This window comes from Typopeltis vanoorti, chromosome 8 (assembly GCF_054136105.1).
Source record: "Typopeltis vanoorti isolate ZY-2024b chromosome 8, IOZ_Tvanoo_1.0, whole genome shotgun sequence".
Taxonomy (NCBI): Eukaryota; Metazoa; Arthropoda; class Arachnida; order Uropygi; family Thelyphonidae; genus Typopeltis; species Typopeltis vanoorti.
Window position 1 is genome coordinate 35267376 of NC_143556.1, and position 22232 is coordinate 35289607.

The window sequence follows — 22232 nt, forward strand, 5'->3', positions numbered from 1 at the left end:
GTATTCTGAAGGAATGTGCCAGAGAGTTGACACCTGCCTTGACATATTTTTTTAATACGAGTCTTGCACTTGGTCAAGTCCCTAAAGAGTGGAAGGAGGGCAAGATTGTGCCACTTCATAAAGGAGGTGATCGAACTCAAGCATCAAACTATAGGCCTATCTGTGTGTCGGGTGTTGTGGTTAAGTTGTTGGAGAAGCTTGTGAGAACTAGAATCCAGAGTTGGGTTGACAACAATGGTATAATCTTTGATGGACAGCATGGATTTGCTAAAGGGAGGTCGTGTTTTAGTAATCTACTTACTTATTACAATAAAGTGACTGCTTCCTTGGACAGAGGAGAAGGATACACAGTAATATACTTGGATTTCGCAAAAGCTTTTGATAGAGTGCCTCATGATAAGTTGACAGTCAAACTAGAGCAGATGGGGTTGGATATTAGATTAGTGCATTGGATTGGAGACTGGCTATCTGATAGGTATCAACAAGTTGTGTATGGGGGTGCAATATCCAGGAAAAGGAAAGTCACTAGTGGAGTGCCTCAGGGATCTGTTTTAGGGCCATTACTATTTAACTTGTATATTAATGATATTGGCGAAGATTTGGATGGAGATATTCAGTTGTTTGCAGATGATGCAAAGTTGGGACGAACCATAAAGAGTAGTGAAGATGTTGTGGCCTTGCAAGAAGACTTGAATAAATTGATTGATTGGGCAAGCAAATGGGGATGTGAGTTCAATGTTGCAAAATGTAAGGTTTTAAAATTTGGAAAACAAAGATGGGATGCAGAATTTATGCTTGGTAAGAATATATTGTTGGAAGTAGAGGAAATAAGAGATCTGGGAGTGATAGTGGATAAGGATCTAAAATTTAGGGGTCACATCGCCAAAATTGTGAAGACAACACAAAGACTTCTGGGAATGATGAGGAGGACACTGACGTGTAGAAGTAGGGAGATTCTTGTTCCATTGTATAAGGCTTTGATTAGGCCACACATGGACTATTGTGCCCAGATTTGGTCACCTGGTTTTCAGAAGGATGAAGAGATGTTGGAAAGGGTCCAAAGGCGACTGACTAAGGTAGTTTCTGACCTCTGGAATGTCGAGTATGAGGAAAGATTGAAAAGATGTAATTTGCAGAGACTAGTGGAGAGAAGGAAGAGGGGAGATATGATAGAGACCTACAAGTTGGTAAGGGGTTGCTATAGGATCAATGGTGGAGAAGTTCTACAGCGAATAGTGGGAGATCAGGGGAGAACCAGAGGTCATCCCTGGAAACTGTATAAAGAGGGTGTGAGTAGGGGAGTGAGAGGCAGGTTTTTTTCGTGCAGAGTTGTGAATGATTGGAATGCCTTGCCTGAGAGTGTGGTGTCTGCAAGGAGTTTGAATGTGTTTAAGACCCGGTATGATGAGATGTGTGTGAGATAAAAGGACCTCCTAGATGAGTCTTTGACTCCATGAGGTCTTGTTTAATAATAATAATAATAATAATGTATAATTTTTTGTTTGACACGATTTTTTTTGTGTGGTAATAGCAGCTCATTACCATACAAAAAGTTGATGAAAAAAAAATAGTGGCATTGAAAAAGTTGCTTCTGATAACAGATAATAATCAAAGTCTTTCTAACATTGTTATAAGTGTAAATCTTACTTTAACAGGAAAAGCAGGATAGTTGCCAACAAATGTAGTGCGATAAGGATAATTCATCATAGCTATACTTGCAAAAGAAGTTCTGATCCATCTTAAGAAGTGATCATAATCATAATCACTTTTCAGAGAAGCACAGAGTCTAAAACTTCTTGAAATTTTTTGAAGACCTGAAAAATATATCAAAGAAAATTATACAAAACATTTTAGAGTTAGTACTATGAATTATTTATAGATACACTAAATATTTATTTTTCTAGATTTAAGTATCAATTAATACTTAAATCCTTAAATACTTAAAACAAAGACCTTAAAAAAATGCTTAATCTCCCTTTCTTCCTCTTATGTGTGTGTGTGTGCGCGTGCGTTTGCGCATGCACACACACACACACACACACTATATCTATAATAAATTTAGTTTAATCCTTTATCCAAGTATGAGCAAACAAAGTTTGCACCTGAAAGTATCTTCAGGACTGGGGTAAGGTGGTACAACACCGGGCAACTCGTTGCAAAGGTGGAGCAAGCTAACATCACTCCTATCTCAGTATCTCCCATAATGCAAAACACATCTCCTTGCGGACATGTCTAATGTTATGCATTAAGGGAAGGGCCACTACCCAGACTAGTTTTGACCTTTATTGAGGTCTCTTCAGTGGGAGCCAGGCCCAAGTGGAGATACCAGGCAGAAGCATTAGCAAGGTCATCTCTACCTATAGGAGTTGCCAAACGATGTGCCACCTTTTTAATAAATTACTCTGCATTTAGAGAAAGACGTTGAAAGTTTATTTTTCACTTGGTTAGACTATAATAAATTTAGTTTAATCCTTTATCCAAGTGTGAGCAAACAAAGTTTGTGCCTAAATGTATCTTCAGGACTGGGGTAAGGTTTATGATTAAAATTTATTAAAAAGGTGGCACACCATTTGGCAACTCCTATAGGTAGAGATGACCTTGCTAATGCGTCTGCTTGGTATCTCCACTTGGGCCTGGCTCCCACTGAAGAGATCTCAATAAAGGTCGAAACTAGTCTGGGTAGTGGCCCTTCCCTTAATGCATAACATTAGACATATCTGCAAGGAGATGTGTTTTGCATTATGGGAGATACTGAGATAGGAATGATGTTAGCTTGCTCCATCTTTCCAACGAGTTGCCCGGTGTTGTAACACCTTACCCCAGTCCTGAAGACACTTTCAAGCGCAAACTTTGTGTGCTCACACTTGGATAAAGGATTAAACTAAATTTATTATAGTCTAATCAAGTGAAAAATAAACTTTCAACACATTATATCTCTTGAAGCATCTAGAAGAAGACTCACTACTGAAGCCTGATTTTCTTAACTGATTTTTGTTTAACAACATCAGATAAGCCAGAACTGGTTGGATTATAGAAAACAAATAAGAATGTAAGCAGCATATCTGAGCCATTAATGGACTGGTGATGCACAATATATAGCCTCTCCCAGTCAAGTCAACTCCATTTTCTCGTGGTATGGTCTATTTACACAAACAGGGCTCTGGTGATGTAAATATTGATACCATATGTGCACATCATCCCCAATCGGAAGAAATACCAGCAAGAGCTCTGGGTGGCAGGGATCTTTCAAAGTGCCAGTTTATTTGAGACATGAAGTGGCTACTGCCATGTTTGATCTCCAGAGAAGGGCCCACTTCCTTTCTCTTCCCGTTCATCTCACATGCATTGCAGGTGATAGGCATGCTCATACACAGGGTTCCAGAAATTCCACTTAAATTAACTAGTCACAAAAAAATTTTGCTTGTCCACATTATGAATTCTGGTGAAAGGTGTGTGAGAGTTTGTTTGCACGTATCACTGTTTCAATTTAATCAACAAAGGAAACATCTTTAATTCTATTATCATCATCATCATCATCATCATCAAATTCCTTACATGTACCCTCAAGGAGTGTACAGGATATGATAGTACTACATGAAAAATTTACATCATTACTAACTTCCTATCTACAATTTTCCTCCAAATCAGTCTGTTACTTGTCAAGACTCCAACATTATCAGGTCTTATATTTTTATCGTCTAAAGCACTTTGTACCGTATCAATCCACCTATATCTTGGTTTTCCTCTGGGTCATTTTCCTGCCAACCTGGCAGAGAACACTTGTTTTGTTAATCTTTCCTTGCCCATTCTGTTTAAGTGACCATACCACCTAAGATTAGCTCTGCTAATGCATTCCTGGATGCTGACAGTGTCAAGTTCTTTCCTAATATCCTCTTTTTAATATGATATTGCCATTGATGCCATCTGTTCACGCCTCTAATCTTTCTCAGGACTCTCATATCTGCGATCTCTAGTCTTTGGTCAAGTGTTTTACTTCTGACCCAGCTCTCAGATCCATAAGTTAAAACTGGTTTGAACACTGTCTTGTATACAGCTAATTTAGTGTACCGACTAATTTCTTTCTTATTCCATATGCATTTATTCAATTGACTTCCTACCATTCCAGCTTTGTTGATTCTGTTGTCTATTTCCATATTTAATTTACCATCTTCACTAAAAATCGTGCCTAAGTAGCTGAAATGTTTTACTTATTCCACAGATTCTCCATTCACAACACAGTTGACATTTTCAACGATTCTACCTATTTTCATTGTCTTTGTCTTTTTATTGCTGACCTTCATACCATATCTATTACAACAGTTATTCAATTTTGTCAGGGAATCTTGCAAACTTGTAGCAGATTTAATTGGAAGTATAACATCGTTTATTTATGTGATCCCTATAGATAATGAATAACAGAGGGGATAATGTACATCCTTGTCTCACACCAGATTTAACATTAAGCCATTTTCCTGTACATCCTTCAATTCTAACTGCTGACTTAAACTCAAATAAAGACTAAGTATTGCTTGATATAATGTTCCACTGACACCATATAACTGTTGCGTATTGAATAGCTTCTCTTGTATTGAACAACCTCACCACATGCCTCTCTAGCTGAATCAATCGGGATTTTCTTCAAGGCTTGCCACTGAATCTCCAAGGTTTGGTTCCTGTTCTCAAACTGTTTCATTTTTTCTTCAATAATCTTTGTGTATTTTAGTCTACAGTTCACATCTGAGAGCTGATCAACTTTTATTTGCTTTCAAACTTTCGTATATGTTCTTCTTTTCAATATGAAATTCAGTTTTATCCTGCTCAAGACTAAATAGTGATCGCTTCCAATTTCAAATTCTCTGTACACTCTGGTGTCCTGTACCAGGGAGAAAACATCACTATCAAACAATAAATAGTCAATGAGACTTTTCTTATTCCGTGCCTCTTCTCTCCATGTGAATTTGTGTACATTTTTATGTCGGAACATGGTGTTAGTAATAACCAGTCCATGTCCTGAGCAGAAATCCAACTGGTATTTACCATTATTATTAGCTTTGCTGTTTTCTCAAAATTTTCCCAAAATATTTTTGTATGTCTGACAATCATTTCCTACTATTCTATTGGATCCCCAACAAGGACCAACTTTTCATTTTTCATTGTGTCAGTTGCTTTTTCTAAAGCTTCAAAAAATTCCTCCACTTCTACCTTAGGAGACCCTTCTATGGGACAATAGCACAAATAAGTCTCATTGTCCAGTTCCCCATTCTTCTTGAGTAGCAGGCAGTGAGACTGCCTGCCATTCAAGAAGATTAGCCTGTATTTTGTGTTGAATACTATGGTTACTCCTGCTTTTAATTTTATTAGAGATGTTCAAATTCAAATTAGGTGCATTAATTTGTAAGATCTGGCATGTCTTTTTAAATTTTGCTACTAGTCCACTGCTTTTTCCCAACATGTTACAAACTATTTCTCTTGCAAAAGTCTGCTACCAGTCTTCTGACAAGAAAAGCTTGTTCACTTCATTCTGTATTCTACCAAAGTAGCTGAGTTCTGGAGAGAAATTATGTGATTTTTATCCACTGATCTCATAAAATGAACATGTTTCTTTTCATCTGAAATATCTGTTGAAGCATCTAGAAGAAGACCCACTACTGGAGCCTGATTTTCTTAACTAATGTTTGTTTAACAAACATTAGTTAAGAAAATACTGAAAAATTCTTTATGTTTCATGTCATTTTGATACTGTTTAAAACAGTCAAATTCAAATTAGGTGAATCATTTGACTACTGGGCTGTTTTTGAATTCAATTAGTTTATTGAATTTAGCTTTATAATATAGGCTATATTAAAAAGGCACTTCAAATGTTCCACTTTTCAGAATCCATCTTTTTTTGGAATATGTGTTTCCCAGTTTTTATACAATGAAACCTGAGGTGAATTCATCACTAAAAAACACACGTACTAACCACAGTGATAAGTTTTAATATGTAAATATTTCATTCCAAGTATCTTGGGACATCCTCAGTACAGTAATTCAAACCATACTAGGAATAACATACAGTTGGGGCGCATAGTCCCGAAGGCGTGGAAAGAGGGGAAAATAGTTCCTCTGCATAAAGGAGGATCTGATTTAGCTACTTTTGCAATGTGTCCCCTAAACTTCATCTCCCTATCCACCAACACTCCCAAGTCCTTGGCCTCATCAATCTCTTGGAGTACAGTTCCACCAATGTGGTATACTGCTGCTAATCTTTTCACCCCAAAATGCATCACCTTACATTTTGTCACATTAAATTGACATCCATTCTCCTTAGCCCAGAACTCCAATCTATCTAAGTCATCCTGCAAGACTTTGACATCTTCTGCATTCACTATCGCCCTATCCAACTTTGCATCATCAGCGAACAAATGAACTGTTCCACTTAGATCCTTCCCTATATCGCTAATGAACAGATTAAACAGCAGTGATCCAAGAACAGAACCCTGCGGCACACCACTAGTCACAGGCCGTCTTTTGGACTCTACTCCTGAATAAACTACTCTTTGATATCTCTCCATCAACCACCCACCTATCCATCTCACCAACCCTATATCCATTCCCATATGTTGTAGCTTACAGATTAGAATTCCATGTGGTATCCTGTCAAACGCCTTTGCCAGGTCCAGCAGTATCACTGTAAACCCATTTCACTTATCCAGTTCAGCCGTCACCTTGTTATAAAACTTGAGCAAGTTACTGAGGCATGATCTACCCTTCACAAAGCCATGCTGTCCCCTGTACAGTATCTCATTTTCATCAATCCATTTCTGTATTTTTCCATTGACCACTTTCTCCAAGACATTGACGATGACTCCTGATATGCTGATCAGTCTGTAATTTGCAACAGTAGTCTTGGATCCTCCTTTATGCAGCGGAACTATTTTCCCCTCTTTCCACGCCTTCGGGACTATGTGCCCCAACTGTATGTTATTCCTAGTATTGTGTAAATTACTGTTCTGAGGATATCCCAAGATATTTGGGATGAAATATTTATGTATTAAAACTTATCACTGTGGTTAGTACGTGTGTTTTTTAGTGATGTGTTCTTTGATATATACTTGCCAGGTAATTTCTGGGCAAGTATATATATCACAGCATTTTTTTTTGTGTGTGTGTGTGTGTGTGTGAAAACTGAATGTCTCATGAAATCACTTTGAAAGAGCTATGAAAATCTTGTAGTAAGAGTTACTGTCAGCATTCCCAAGATTGTTTATACATTATACATCATGTTCACTTGAATTCCTTGTGCCATTTGTTTTGGAAAGCAAATCTTTATTGTTTCTTAGTTGATGACACAATAGAATTATTTTTCTCCAGTGTTTTTAATACTTTCTGGTCTATTACTTTTGCTTTTCAGTTTTGCACTATTTAACAAAACTAGACAGTGTAATATGCATTTACTTTCATTTATTGCTATAATGAAGGGCGAATTTATATAAATTATCCATAAAAATAATTCAGTAGGAAAGACAAATAATAAAATTTATGAAAACAACAGAAAATGGTCAGTAGTTGCAATGAATGGAGACAGACTAACTTTTCATGGTATCATAATCATAACATGATCTGATCCTTGGACTTATCTTTGCAAGAAAGTTGAGCAGCTTTTACAAGTAAACTGTGGACTCAATTATACAAACATTATTGAAGAAAAAAATGAAATAGTTTGAAAACAAGAACCAAACCTTGGAGTCTCAATGGCAAACTCTGAAGAAAAAAACATTGATTAATTCAGCTGGAGACGTATATGATGAAGTTGTCTGCAAGGATAGAAAAATAAGAACACCATGGTGGATACAAGATGTTAAAGAAGCAGTCCTGCACAAAAAAGAGAGCATACCAAAAGTTCCTATCAAATAAGTGAGCAGATACTCTAAAAGAGTACAGAGAAAAATGTAAGAGAGCTAAGCCATTTGTAAACATAGCTAAATAAAAGTCACGGGAAGACTTCAGTAAAAATATAGAAAATAAATATCAGGAAAGTGGTAAAATGTTCTGGAGTCTATTGAAAAAGCTTAGACCATAAAAGGAATCAAAGATAATAGAGGTTACATAAAAACTGAAGATAAGGATATCCTGGATGTTTGGAGTAATTATTTTGAAAGAATGTTAAAACGAAACAAGCAAGTGACAAACAGTATTAGAAAATTTTCAAGAGGAATGCAAACAAGAGTACATATCAATAATGAGGTAGAAAAAGTCATCAAAATATTTGAGTTATTTGACTCCAAATGCTTAAATATGGAGGCATAAAAGTGTGGCTATACTACATAACTCAGAGGGCCTGGTGAGAAGGTTGAATTCAGTGGAATAGAACTCTCAATAGTTCTCATCTATAAAAAAGGAAATAAAACTGAAGGCAAGAATTACAGAGGAATTTCTCTGCTAAGTGTCCCAGGAAAGATTTCTGCAAGCATACTTGAAAAGAGGTTGAGATAGATTGTGGAAGAGAAACTTGGAAAAGAACATGCTGGGTTCAGGCCAAACTTCTATTTGGCCTGAACTCATGTTGTTCAGGGTGACAAGATCAGATTTTCACTTTAAGACAAATAGTTGAGAAATCTTGGGAATATAACAAGGATCTGTAGTTAAGTTTTATAGATCTGGAAAAAGCATATGACAAGGTGTCCACAGAAAAGCTTTTTGAAACACTGTAATTATATGGGGGTAAAAGGAACATTATATAGAGCAATACATAATCTATATGTAAGTTGTCAGTTAACAGTTATAATTAAAGGAACAGGAAGATAGTTTGATTTTACATCAAACTATCTTCCTGTTTGATAGTTTGATTTTACATCAAACTATCTTCCTTTTACACCTGATTTTACATCAAACCATCAAACAGGAAGATAGTTTGATGTAAAATCAGGTGTAAAAGGATGTACATTATCTGCACTCTTATTTATCATATCTATGGATCACATTATGAAAGAAAGTGGCATCAAACCTGATATCAAAATCAGCAATATCAAACTTAACTCCTTCCTTTATGTAAATGATGTTGCATCTAATGAAAGTCTCCAGGATTCTCTGAATAATTGCACAGTAGCTGCAACAAATTTGGCATGAAATACAGTCATAAGTTTTTAGTGAAGATGGCAAAATAAATTTGGAAATATACAACAGAATAAACAAAGCTGGAATGGTGGGGAGCCAGGTAAATAAATTTATATGGAATAAGAGAGAAATTAGCCAAAACAAAAACTAGAGGTATATAAGACAGTGTTCAAACCAGATATTAGGAAAGAATGTGACATTGTTAGCATTCAAGAATGTGTGAGCTGGGCTAATTTCAGGTGGTATTGCTATTTAAATAGAATGAGTGTTGAATGACAATATTAGAGTGCTGAAGACTAATAGACTAATTTGGAGGAAAATTGTTGATAGGAGATTAATAATAAAGTAAACTTAACCATGTGGTGCTGTCATAGTTGCCTGAACACCCCTTTGGCTACATATCAGGAAATGATGACATATGTGTAAATGAAAGGACAAAACAAGAATGAAGAAAAGAAGCTTAACAAATGAAAGGGACAGGAGGAAAATGAAATTTTTAGGATTCAGACTGGCTGTTTGATAGGCATCAGTTATTTGTTTATCGGAAAGCAATACCCTAGAAGAGGAAAGTCATTATTGATTTTCTTTACTGAGTCTGTTTTATCATCAGTATTATTTAACTTATATGTTAGAGATACTAACAGTTTAAATGGGGATATACAGCTGTTTGCAAGTGATGGAAAACTGAGGACAGCTATGAGGTAAAAAGCATATGTTGTAGTTCTACATTTAATAGAATTGGTGTGCGAGTACATTAACAGGGAGATAACAATTCAGTGTTCTGAAGTGTGGGCATGCAAAATTTGGAGGACAAGGCACGGTATGTAATTAGCCAAGCAAATTAGAAAAGGGTGATTTTAATTATGGCAATATACACTTGAATGACGAGATAGCAACTGGACGTAAAGAAAATGAGTTTCTCGAGTTTTTGAGGGACTACTATCTCAGGCAGTATGTAATAGAGGGCAAACGAGGATTGAGGATCTTGGATTTGATCATCTCATCAGAGGATGTAATTATAAATGAAGTGTCAAATCTCCCCCCAGTTGGTATGAGCGACCATGAAGTGATTACATCCGTGGTTGCCAGCCATGTGAGGACATCTGTGAGGAAAGGGTATATGGAACTACAAAGCTGGTGATTATAAGAAGCTCAGGAGACACTTGGAGCTGTAGCATGGAATGAAGAGTTGGGTGAAAAGGAGATCAATATTGCTTGGGTGATATTCAAGAACTATCTAGTAGAAGAAATGTCTAAACCAAAGGTCAGAAGGTTAAATAAGGTAGGTGTGAAATGGATGAATGAAGAGATTAAGCATGCAGTACAGAGAAAAAAGGCATTATGGAAGCAACATAAGAGGAGTGGTAATAATCAATTCTGTGAGGAATACAAAGCACAGGCAAGGAGGGTGACTCAGTTGGTAAGGGTAGCAAAAGTTCCGTATATGCAGCAGTTAGCTAATGAAGCCCAAAAAAATCCTAAAGAGTTCTTTCGGTATGTAGCTAGCAAAAATAAGAATGATTATGGTAGGATGGCACTGATTGGCATAAGAATAAGAAAGTAAGAAAATCATATAGGGATAACCGCTGCAGAGGATATAGCTCAGATATTTAATGAGAAGTTCATAAAGTATTTCATCCTTGTGAATATGACATCATGGAGAGTTTAAGAGCAGTGGATGAGAGACTGACTATGAGTGAATGAGGAAGAAGTATATAGGGAATTAAGTAAACTTGATATTAATAAGGCTGTGGGACTAAATGATATATCACTGCTTATTTTGAAGGAATATGCCAGGGAGTTGACATCTGCCTTGACATATTTGTTTAATATGAGTGATTAAAGTGTTGGAAAGACTGGTGCGAATCACAATCCACAATTTGGTTGACAACAATGGTATTATCTTTGATGGACAGCTCGCATTTCTTAAAAGGAGGTCATGTTTCTGAATCACGATCCAGAATTTGGTTGACAACAATGGTATTATCTTTGATGGACAGCTCACATTTCTTAAAAGGAGGTCATGTTTTAGTAATCTGCTTACTTATTACAATAAGGTGACAGCAGCATTGGATGTGGATGATGGATATAGAGTAGTATACTTAGACTTTGCAAAGGCCTTTTGATAGATTACTGCATGATAAGTTGATATTCAAACTAAAGCAGATGGGATTGGATATTAGACTAGTCCATTGGATTGGAGATTGACTGTTTGATAGATATCAACAAGTTGTGTATTGGGGGAGCAATATCCTAGAAGTGGAAAGTAACTAGACTATTGGTGCACCACAGGGGTCTGCGTTTAGGGACACTGCTGTATAATCTATATGTTAATCACATTGGGGAAGATTTGAATGGGGATATAATCCCCATTCAAAGTTCATCCCACCTTTGCAGATGATGCAAAGTTGGGATGAACTATGAGGAGTAGAGCAGATAGTGTGGTCTTACAAGACTAATAGACCAAGTGAATGGCCATGGGAGTGGAGATGTCAGTTCAATGTTGCGAAATGTAAGGTTTTAAAATTTGGAAAACAAAGATGGAATGTAGAATTTACTCTTGGCGGGAATATATTGTTGGAGGTGGAGGAAATAAGAGATCTTGGAGTGATGGTGGATAAGGATCTTTTACAATTTGTGGTCTTTTCTTGTGTTTTTGTCCAGTTTGGATGGAAAACATGGGAATCTGCAACAAAGAATATATAAGTGATGTTGAAAACAAAAGAGAAGAAAAAAGCAGACTTGTAGCACACATCCCCAAAAACATCACACAGTAAATGGTTCTAAGTAGGACATGGAGTATTCTCCATGTCCTACTTAGAAGAAAATTACCTCGACAGGTTGTTCAAGGGGTCATCTGAGGTCATTTGCTCAAAAGGTACACTAAATAGAAATTAAGAAATGATCCTTCATGATATTGGGAAGTCATTAATTAACAAGTGTAACATTAAAGACCTATGCCAGCAATCAAATACAGAGTTTACATAACAATGTAGAGACTGCACACAACATGCATAATGATACTTGTGATTCAACTATCATTTTGGTCTTTTCCACTATAGATATTAACTGCTATTCGAAACATTTAAATTTTTTGTCAGGTTTTACTTGTGCTAACCAACATCCTGATGATGCTGTTAGCCATATATACAGAAAAACATGTAGAGGAAATACATCTAGTATAAATAATAAAAATATATATAATTTAAAAAAATTGTACTCATCATTCAAGATAACTTTTCTACCTGGCGTTCCTGTTGCAGCCCAGTTTTCAATTTGAGAAAAAGCAGCTCTTATAAGTTTCTCACATTTTGCAGAAGTATTCTGAACAACCTACAATAATTTTTTTTTTCAAAAAAGTCAATTTGGTGTCAAGTTTATCAAAATCTAAAGTATAGACAAAAATAGCCTCTTGAAAAGAAAAACAATGTATCAGAAACAAAAAAAAAAGAAACAATTCTTTTCCAAACAACTGCACTTTTTGATAAGTATACAATTAATAGGATATACATATATATATATTTTAAAGAATAATTTTAAATTACTTTAAACCGAGATAAAATATTAAATTTTAATCATAATGATACAACTAGTTTCAGCCTTTTACAGCCTTCTTCAGGTATCCACTAAAGGTAGAACACAGTAATAAAAAATTGAAGTTACAAAAAACTGAGATTACAGGCAAAAAATGCAATACATGATTGACACAAAAACATTGTATTTTTCAAGTAATTCTATCTAACATGCTATTGTTTGTTGCATGCGTGCTTGCAGGTTCTCTTGAGCGCCAGTATTGAACAACTGCAATATGGCTATCAGGGATGTTATAACTCAAATTGCTGTTCAAATGTTCAGGATTAAGGAGGATTTCTCTGGACTCCACGATTTTCCTTTCAAACTCATCACTACAGCGAAAAATGTTTTCGAATTTATCCCAGCAAACTGAGTGACTCTGCAGATCGTCATGAGGGTTATTAGAGAAAAGAACATGACTGGATAGCGCAGATGCATGTGATTTTTTATAGGAGATGTCTCTCTTATGCTCCTCAATACGCAGTTCAAGTGATTTGTTAGTCTGTCCAAAATAAGGAATATTACAGTCGCACCATAACTTGTAAACACCTGGATATTTCAGGTTATGATGAATAGGCTTCGGATGGCTTATAAGAGAACAGACTTTAGGTAGTGTAGTGAAAAACGTCCTGATGTTGTATTTTTTAAGGACCTTAGCCAATTTATTGGAGACTGAACTAATGTAGGGTATTGAGATGCTACCTTTAAAATCATTAGTTTCCGTAGGCAGCATATCCAGAAGAAATTTCTTAATTGTTTTTTCAGAATATCCATTTTGTTTAAAGATAAGAGAAAGTTGTTCAATTTCTTTTTGGAGTTCATCTGGTTCATTTAAAAGAGATCATGCTCTGTGTCCTGAGATAGAAATAGTTCCGAGCTTTTGTAGTGGAAAGTGATGAGATCGACAGTGCAGATATCTGTTAGTATGAGTTGGTTTTTGGTATATAGAGATTTTAAATCTATCAGAGCATCGTGTAAGAATTACATCCAGGAAAGAAAGGCAGTTATTTCATTCTAGTTCTAGTTTTCTCTAATAACCCTCATGATGATCTGCAGAGTCACTCAGTTTGCTGAGATAAATCCAAAAACATTTTTCACTGTAGTGATGAGTCTGAAAGGAAAATCATGGAGCCTAGAGAAATCCTCCTTAATCCTGAACATTTGAACAGCAATTTGAGTTATAACATCCCTGATAGCTATACTGCAGTTGTTCAATACTGACGCTCACGAGAACCTGCAAGCATGCATGCAACAAACAATAGCACGTTAGATAGAATGACTTGAAAAATACAACGTTTTTGTGTCAATCATGTATTGCATTTTTTGCCTGTAATTCTCAGTTTTTTGTAACTTCAATTTTTTATTACTGTGTTCTACCTTTAGTGGATACCTGAAGAAGGCTGTAAAAGACTGAAACTAGTTGTATCATTAAAATTTAATATTTTATCTCAGTTTAAAGTCATTTAAAATTATTCTTTAAAATGTATCATTACAACCGAGTAGAAGATCAAGAATACACACACACACACACACACACACACACACACACACATACACATATATATATATCCATGTGATTAGAATAATGGCTGTGTGCTTCACAACCATATGCCTAGGGAAGAAGTTTCCTAGGTTTGATTCCCATCAGTGACGTGAGGAGCTGAAGGATCTTCCTCAGCCATAGCCAAGTTAGCTGGTCTTGGCCGTAGACAGTAGGGTTTTTTCCCCAGTTTATCCTGGGGTTTTTCATCCTGCAAAACAGGCAAACCAGCCTTGAGAACTCGACACTACAGGACATAGGATACACCGGGGTATAGGACTGACCACTTTATCCTGCAAAAGGCTTGAGGTCCGATGATTAACAAACCCTTGTCACCGCAAGGTAAAAGAGGATAAAAAAGAAGATGAGATGATATCATCATCATCATCAAATTTCTGCCATGTACCCTCAAGGTGATGTACAGGATATGACAGTACTACATGAAAAAATTACATCATTACTAACTTCCTATCTACAATTTTCCTCCAAATCAGTCTGTTACTTGTCAAGACTCCAACATTATCAGATCTTATATTTCTATCGTCTAAGGCACTTTGTACTGTATCAATCCAACTATATCTCGGTCTTCATCTGGGTCGTTTTCCTGCCAACCTGGCAGAGAACACTTGTTTTGCTAATCTTTCCTCTCCTATTCTATTTAAGTGACCATACCACCTGAGATTAGCTCTGCTAATGCATTCCTGGATGCTGACAATGTCAAGTTCTTTCCTAATATCCTCATTTTTAATATGATATTGCCATTGATGCCATCTGTTCACGCCTCTAATCTTTCTCAGGACTCTCATATCTGCGGTCTCTAGTCTTTGGTCAAGTGTTTTACTTCTGACCCAGCTCTCAGATCCATAAGTTAAACTGGTTTGAACACTGTCTTGTATACAGTTAATTTAGTGTTCCGACTAATTTCTCTCTTATTCCATATGAATTTATTCAATTGACTTCCCACCATACCAGCTTTGCTGATTCTGTTGTCTATTTCTATATTTAATTTACCATCTTCAGTAAAAATCGTGCCTAAGTAGCTGAAATGTTTTACTTGTTCCACAGGTTCTCCATTCACAACACAGTTGACTTTTCAATGATTCTGCCTATTTTCATTGTCTTTGTCTTTTTAATGCTGACCTTCATACCATATCTATTACAACAGCCTATTCAATTTAGTCAGAGAATCTTGCAGACTTGTAGTGGATTTATTTAGAAATATAACATCATCCGCATAAAGCAAAGAGCTGACATTAACATCTCCAATTTTGATATCAGGTTTAATATCACTTTCCTTCATAATGTGATCCATATAGATAATGAATAACAGAGGGGATAATGTACATCCTTTTCTCACACCAGATTTAACATTAAACCATCTTCCTGTACTTCCTTCAATTCTAACTGCTGACTTACAACTCAAATAAAGACTAAGTATTGCTTGATATAGTGCCCCATTGACACCATATAACTGCAGTGTATTGAATAGCTTCTCTCTTGGCACCATGTCATATGCCTTTTCCAAATCGACAAAACTTAAATACAGATCTTTGTTATATTCCCATGCTTTCCCGACTATTTGTCGTAAAGTGAAGATCTGATCCTGACAGCCTCTATTTGGCCTGAATCCAGCTTGTTCTTCACCAAGCTTTTCTTCCACAATTCTTCTCAACCGTTTCGCAAGTATACTTGTATAGATCTTGCCAGGAACACTCAGTAGGGAAATACCTCTGTAATTCTCACATTCAGTTTTATTTCCCTTTTTATATATGGGTACTATGAGAGCTCTACTCCAATCATCGAGAATTCGTCCCTCTGTCCAGGCTTTCTGAACTATGCAGTGCAGCCACTGTAAGACTCTTATACCACCATACTTCAGCATTTCTGGTCGAATATCATCTACTCCTGCTGCCTTTCCACATTTCAAGCCTTTGATGGCTTTTTCTACTTCAAATATGGATATGTATTCCTGACTGCATGCCTGGTCAATGTTTTTTATCACTGTGCTGTCATCACTGCTTGTTTCATTTAGCAGTTTTTCAAAGTAATTACTCCATACCTCAAGGATACCTTTTTCTCCTGTTTTCATGTCACCTTTATCATCTCTAACTCCTTTTACAGCACTCTTTCCTCCATTCCTAAGCTTCTTCAACAACCTCCAGAATATTTTGCCACCTTCTTGATATTTATTTTCTATATTCTTGCCAAAGTCCTCCCATCACTTTTGTTTAACTAGTTTTACCCACTGTTTAGCTTTCTTACATTTGTCTCTGTATTCTGTAAGAGTAAAAGCTGACTTATTTGCCAGGAACTTTTGATATGCTTTCTTCTTTTCCTTCACACTGCCTCTTTAACTTCCTGTATCCACCAGGGCGTTCTGATTTTTTATCCTTGCACACAACCTCACCACATGCCTCTCTGGCAGGATCAATCAATGTTTTCTTCAGAGTTTGAAACTGAATCTCTAAGGTTTGATTCCTGTTCTCAAACTCTTTCATTTTCTTTTCAATAATCTTTCTGTATTTTAGTCTACAGTTCACATCTGAGAGCTGCTCAACTTTTATTCGCTTTAAAACTTTCTTACATGTTATTCTTTTCAATATGAAATTCAATTTTATCCTGCTCAAGGACTAAATAGTGATCACTTCCAATTTCAAATCCTCTGTACACTCTGGTGTCCTGCACCAGGGTGAAAACATCACTATCAACAATAACATAGTCAATGAGACTTTTCTTATTCCTAGCCTCTTCTCTCCATGTGAATTTGTGCACATTTTTATGTTGGAACATGGTGTTAGTAATAACCATTCCATGTTCTGAGCAGAAATCCAACAGATATTTGCCATTATTATTAGCTTTGCTCTTTTCTCCAAATTTTCCCAAAATATTTTTGTATGTCTCACAATCATTTTCTACTCTGCTATTTAGATCCCCAACAAGGACCAACTTTTCCTTTTTCATTGTGTCAGTTGCTTATTCTAAAGTGTCAAAAAATTCCTCCACTTCTACCTTAGTAGAACCTTCTGTGGGACCATAGGCACAAATAAGTCTTATTGTCCAGTTCCCCATTCTCATATTTGCCCACATTACTCTACTTGAGACTGACTGCCATTCAAGAAGATTAGCTTCGTATTTTGTGTTAATACTATGGCTACTCCTTCTTTTCCTTGATTTTCATTGCCTGAATATAACATTTTGTATTTATTGCTCAGAAAGATCTCACCAGTTTTGGTCTTTTTTGTTTCAGTCACCCCTATTATGTCGATCTGGTACTTATCTAATTCCTCAGCTAGCTCCATTTCTTTGCCATTCAGGCTTCTTACGTTGATAGTACCGATCTTTAACTCTGGTGATGTTGAGTTGGGGATTGTTTTCAGATTTGTTCCAGTAGCTGACTTTTCGCTGTTCGCCCTGGTTCCCTGGCGAAAACAACGGGGGCCTTGTTTAACCGGGCGACGCCCCAGCCGGCATGAAATTTTGTCATGTTGTACCATCATTTTGTATTTTGGTTTTAACCAATAAGAATACAATTTGGTCGGCTAAATCCCAAATTGCCAGCCCATCCTCGTTCGTTCAGTATCAAAGTAGATACCCAACAGGGTGCACCACGAGAAGGTGCGGATTGGACATTAGGTCAGAAGCCCTGGTCAGTTCTCCGCATTCCTTTAAAGGCTATCTGGAGGTCTCCTCTCAGTTATACAGCTTTGACCCTTAAGCACACACATACACACACACACACACACACACACACACACGCACACACACACGCACACAGCACTTTTATCCTGCTTGGTGCATGGTCTGCTATGATTATGCAACTGTGGGAAACTCCCAACTGGCTTGTCACAGATTCTGGCATGGGGGGGGGGCAGTTTTTATGACTGCAGAAGTATGTGTCAATGGCGTCGGTTTGCCTGTTTTGAAGGATGAAAAAAAAGTTTCCAGGTGAACTCCCCCCCACCTTTGTATGAGACTAGCTAACTGACCTTTAGTCGAAAGAGCCCAGATAAAAGTTTGTCATATCTTGGATGGGAAGCGAACCCAGGTCCTTCTGACCAGGACTTCATCTATACTGATTGAGCTAAGGAGGCTCTCAGATGTCTATCCATATATATATATATATATATATATATTAAATAATCCCTTTTTTATTCATTATTTCTGTTTTGTACACAAACACATGGTGATCTGTCAATTATTCAACCATCATATGCAACCCTTGAATGCGTTAATGTGCTATACTGACTTCTGGTAGCAAGCACCATATAACTGTACCTTCAGCTGTCAACCTTTCACGAATACATATATTATACACTGCTTGGAAAGAAGTCAATCGACAAGATAGTGTGAGGAACAAACAGGTATCACACCTACTTTAATAAGATGTAAGACCTCCTTTCGCTGTGATGACTGCAGCAATCCCATAGGAAATACTTTCCACAAACAAGTGCACGACAGAGATGAAGGGGAATTTTGGACTTCCTCCTATAGGCATGCAATGAGATCCTTGACTGTTGTGGGGCAAGCATCCCTTGACCTCATCCAATGCTCCAGTTCATCCTGTAGATGTTCAATAGGGTTGAGATCAGGGCTCTGTGAAGGCCAGTCAAGTGTGATATTCATGTCCACAAACCACACAGTTACAGCAGCAGCTTATAACATGGTGCATTGTCTTACTGAAAGAGACAATGGTCAGTTCTGTAGAAACACCACAAAGAAGGAAACATTGCATTGTCTAGGCTGTTCAGCTACCTCTTAGAGTTCAATGTTTATAGCACCACAAACAGGCCAAACCAAGAAAAACAGGACCATATTATCACACCACTATATCCAAATTTCATAGTTAGGGTTATGAACACTGGTAAGAGGCTTTCACTGGGTATCTGCAACACCTGTCCATCTGCTCAGTAGAGGATATAGCATGATTTGTTGTTTCATAACACAGCTTTCCAAGCTTCTATGTCCCACTGTACATGCTCTTTGCACCACTGAAGACGATGCCACATGCTGGTTCAGATAATGCGGGTCTTGCATATTGTGGTCTTACCATGGAAATCCATGGTGTGAGCCTCAGTTCTGAATGTTTTTATGCAGATTCGTGTTCCAGTCAGTGCCTGGAACTCTGCATTCAATGTGTCGGCCAACAAATGGTGGTTTTTAAATATTATTCTTTGATATTTAGAATATCAAAAGTGCCTTATGGTCATGTTTGTTGAATATGGTGAATTTCCCTACACTTCCATCTCAGTATGGTATCACCGATTGTTGACCTGGGATGGCCCAATTTGTCAACAATTTGCAAAATAGATAGGCCTGCAACATGGAATCCTATTGCAATGCATGTTTCAAACTCCATCAGTCCCCTTCTCACAGCCATTTCACCCAGACACAGTTGCACTGACTTGGGAGCATGATATTCCTCCAATTTATACTGGCTAAAATCACATGACTCGTTACATGGCATAATGTACCTTGCTCATGGGAGTGTCTGTTGGCTTCTAAGCAGTGAATATATATAAAGTATTTAATCTATTTAGCAAGATTAATTTTCTAATTTATGGTACTGTGTGAATGTTTGGTGAAATGTTTAGTGGGCCTCCCTTGTCTTATACCTGATTTTACATCAAATTATCTTCTTGCACTCTCTTCAGTATAACTGGAGCCTTTTGAAAAGCTTTTCTCTTGGCATCCTGCCATATGCTTTTTCGAGACCTACAAAACTAAAATACAGATTCTTATTATATGCCCATGATTTATCAACTATTTGTCTTAAAGTGAAAAATCTGATCCTGACAACCTCTATTTTGCCTAAACCCATCATGTTCTTCTTGAAGTCCCTCTTCCACAATTTTCATTAGCCTCTTCTGAAGTAGGCTTGCATAAATCTTACCTAGAACACTCAAGAGGATATTCTTGTGTAATTCTCATGTTCAGTTTTATTTTGCTTTATATATATATATATATAAAAATTGGAACTCAAAATTCTACTCTAATCATTTGGAACTTTCTGACCAGGCCTTCCGAGTTATACAGCATAGCCATAAAATTGTAAACCTTTATTTTTATTTATTTGTTTATTTTAGGTGGTTCTCACCCAATGAAGGGTTAGGGTTATTAGTAAACTTATCATACATTTGTACCATGGGCAGGCAAAGGATTTTTTTCCATTTTTATCAATTTTATATATATATGTTAAAGATACCAAGTAATTTTATAAACTTGGTTTTAATCCTTTTTCTAGGAACACTCAAGAGTAAGCAAACAGATAAGTAAGTCAAATTTGCCTGAATATAGTTCAGGTCTGAGGCAACTCGTGGTAAAGGTGGAGTAAGATCTGATCACTTTCCTTTGGTATCTCCCTTAATGCAAAGCACATCCCCTTGCAGAGATGTATGATGCTATGCATTAAAGGAAAGGGCCACTACCCAGACCGGTTTCGACCTTTATTGAGGTCTCGTCAGTGGAAGCCAGACCAAGAGATGCTAAGGTTGAAGTAATGCAGAGCTTATAAATTTTACCTAAACAAGTTGCCACAAGGTGCTTTGACCTTATTAAATAAAAATCTCAGGATGAGAGAAAGATGTAGAAAGTTTTTTACCTTGGGTATACTATATGTTAAAGATATCAAGTAATTTTATAAACTTGGTTTTAATCCACCTTTACCACGAGTTGCCTCAGACCTGAACTATGTTCAGGCACAAACTTGACTTACCTGGGAAAAAGGATTAAAACCACGTTTATAAAATTACTTGGTATCTTTAATATATAGTATACCCAAGGTAAAAATCTTTCTACATATATATATATATTTTTTTTTTTTTTTTTCTCTTTACATAGCCTGGGAACCCTGCTCTAGAGACCAAACATGGAACTTTTTCAAGTTGCTTCAGGTTTCCAATAAGTGAGATAGTAGTCTCACACCTTATACCTCCATATTTGAGTATTTCTGGTAAAATATCACCTACTCAAGCTGCCCTTCTGCTTAGCTTTTTCTACCTTGAGAATACTTCTGATTGCATTCCTCTTGAATATTTTCTACCACTCTCAGATTCTGTCACTTCTTATTTCATTTAAAAATCTTTCAAAGTAGTTACTCCAGACATCCAGAATATCTTTATCTTCAGTTTTTATGTCACCTTTGTCATTTCTAAATCTTTTACATCACTTTTTTCTCCATTTCTAAGCTTTTTCAATAACCTCCACAATATTTTGCCACCTTCACGATATTTGTTATCTATGTTCTTACCAAAATCTCCCCATTACTTTTGTTTAGCTACTTTTACACATTTATCTCTATATTCCCTGGGCATCTGCCAACTTACTTATCAAAAACTTTTGATATGCTTTCTTCTTTTCCAGAACCACCTCTAACTTCTTACAATAATCTTGAAATTTGGATTTTCTATTGCAAACAACTTCCCCATGTGCTTTCCTAGGTGAAATAATGAATGTTTGCTTCAGAGTTTGTCCTGAGATCCCAGGGTTTGGTTCTTGTTTGCAAACAATGCTCTTATTTTTTCCTTGAATGATACACACACGGACAAAGAAATTAGCGTACCTGAAAGAAAACATGGTACAACGGCGAAACTAAGCAAATAGCTAGAGTGCGGGGTGGTATGCAAATGATCCAAGTTTGGTGCGATTGAGTATGCCCACACACCCTGCGGTGGCGCTGCAAGCACGAACTGGCAGCCTTATCAAGCTAGCGTGCAGTCAATTAAAGCAAAAAGTACCGGCTGATGCAAGCTAGAGTACAAAGTGACAATAATGCCATGCAGACACCAGAGACATCGATTTAAGCAACTTACGGACTTTGACAGAGGCATGATCATCGGCCTGAAAAATGGAGGGTGGTTGGCGCATCGTATAGGCGTGCATATGAACCATTCTGACCATACTATCCGACAGTGTTGGGAGATGTGGACATGTTCTGGCACTGCCACATGGCAGAGCAGCACCGGTTGGATCAGGAGGACCAACGCTAGAGAGGATCGACGGATCATGTGGCAAGCATGGAGGGATC

The 22232-nt window shown here is 36.9% G+C and overlaps 1 protein-coding gene across 1 annotated transcript in view; it reads right to left on the bottom strand.

Moving 5' to 3' along the window:
- Positions 1-22232, bottom strand: part of LOC150103926 (dipeptidyl peptidase 2-like) — a 287390-nt gene that overhangs the window by 44355 nt on the left and 220803 nt on the right. Inside the window, exons 5-6 of the mRNA XM_090396608.1 lie at positions 12342-12429; positions 1648-1814 (exon numbers count right to left, since the gene is read on the bottom strand). Coding sequence (XP_090252734.1) covers positions 1648-1814; positions 12342-12429 — 255 coding nt within the window. The remainder of the gene's footprint in view (positions 1-1647; positions 1815-12341; positions 12430-22232) is intronic.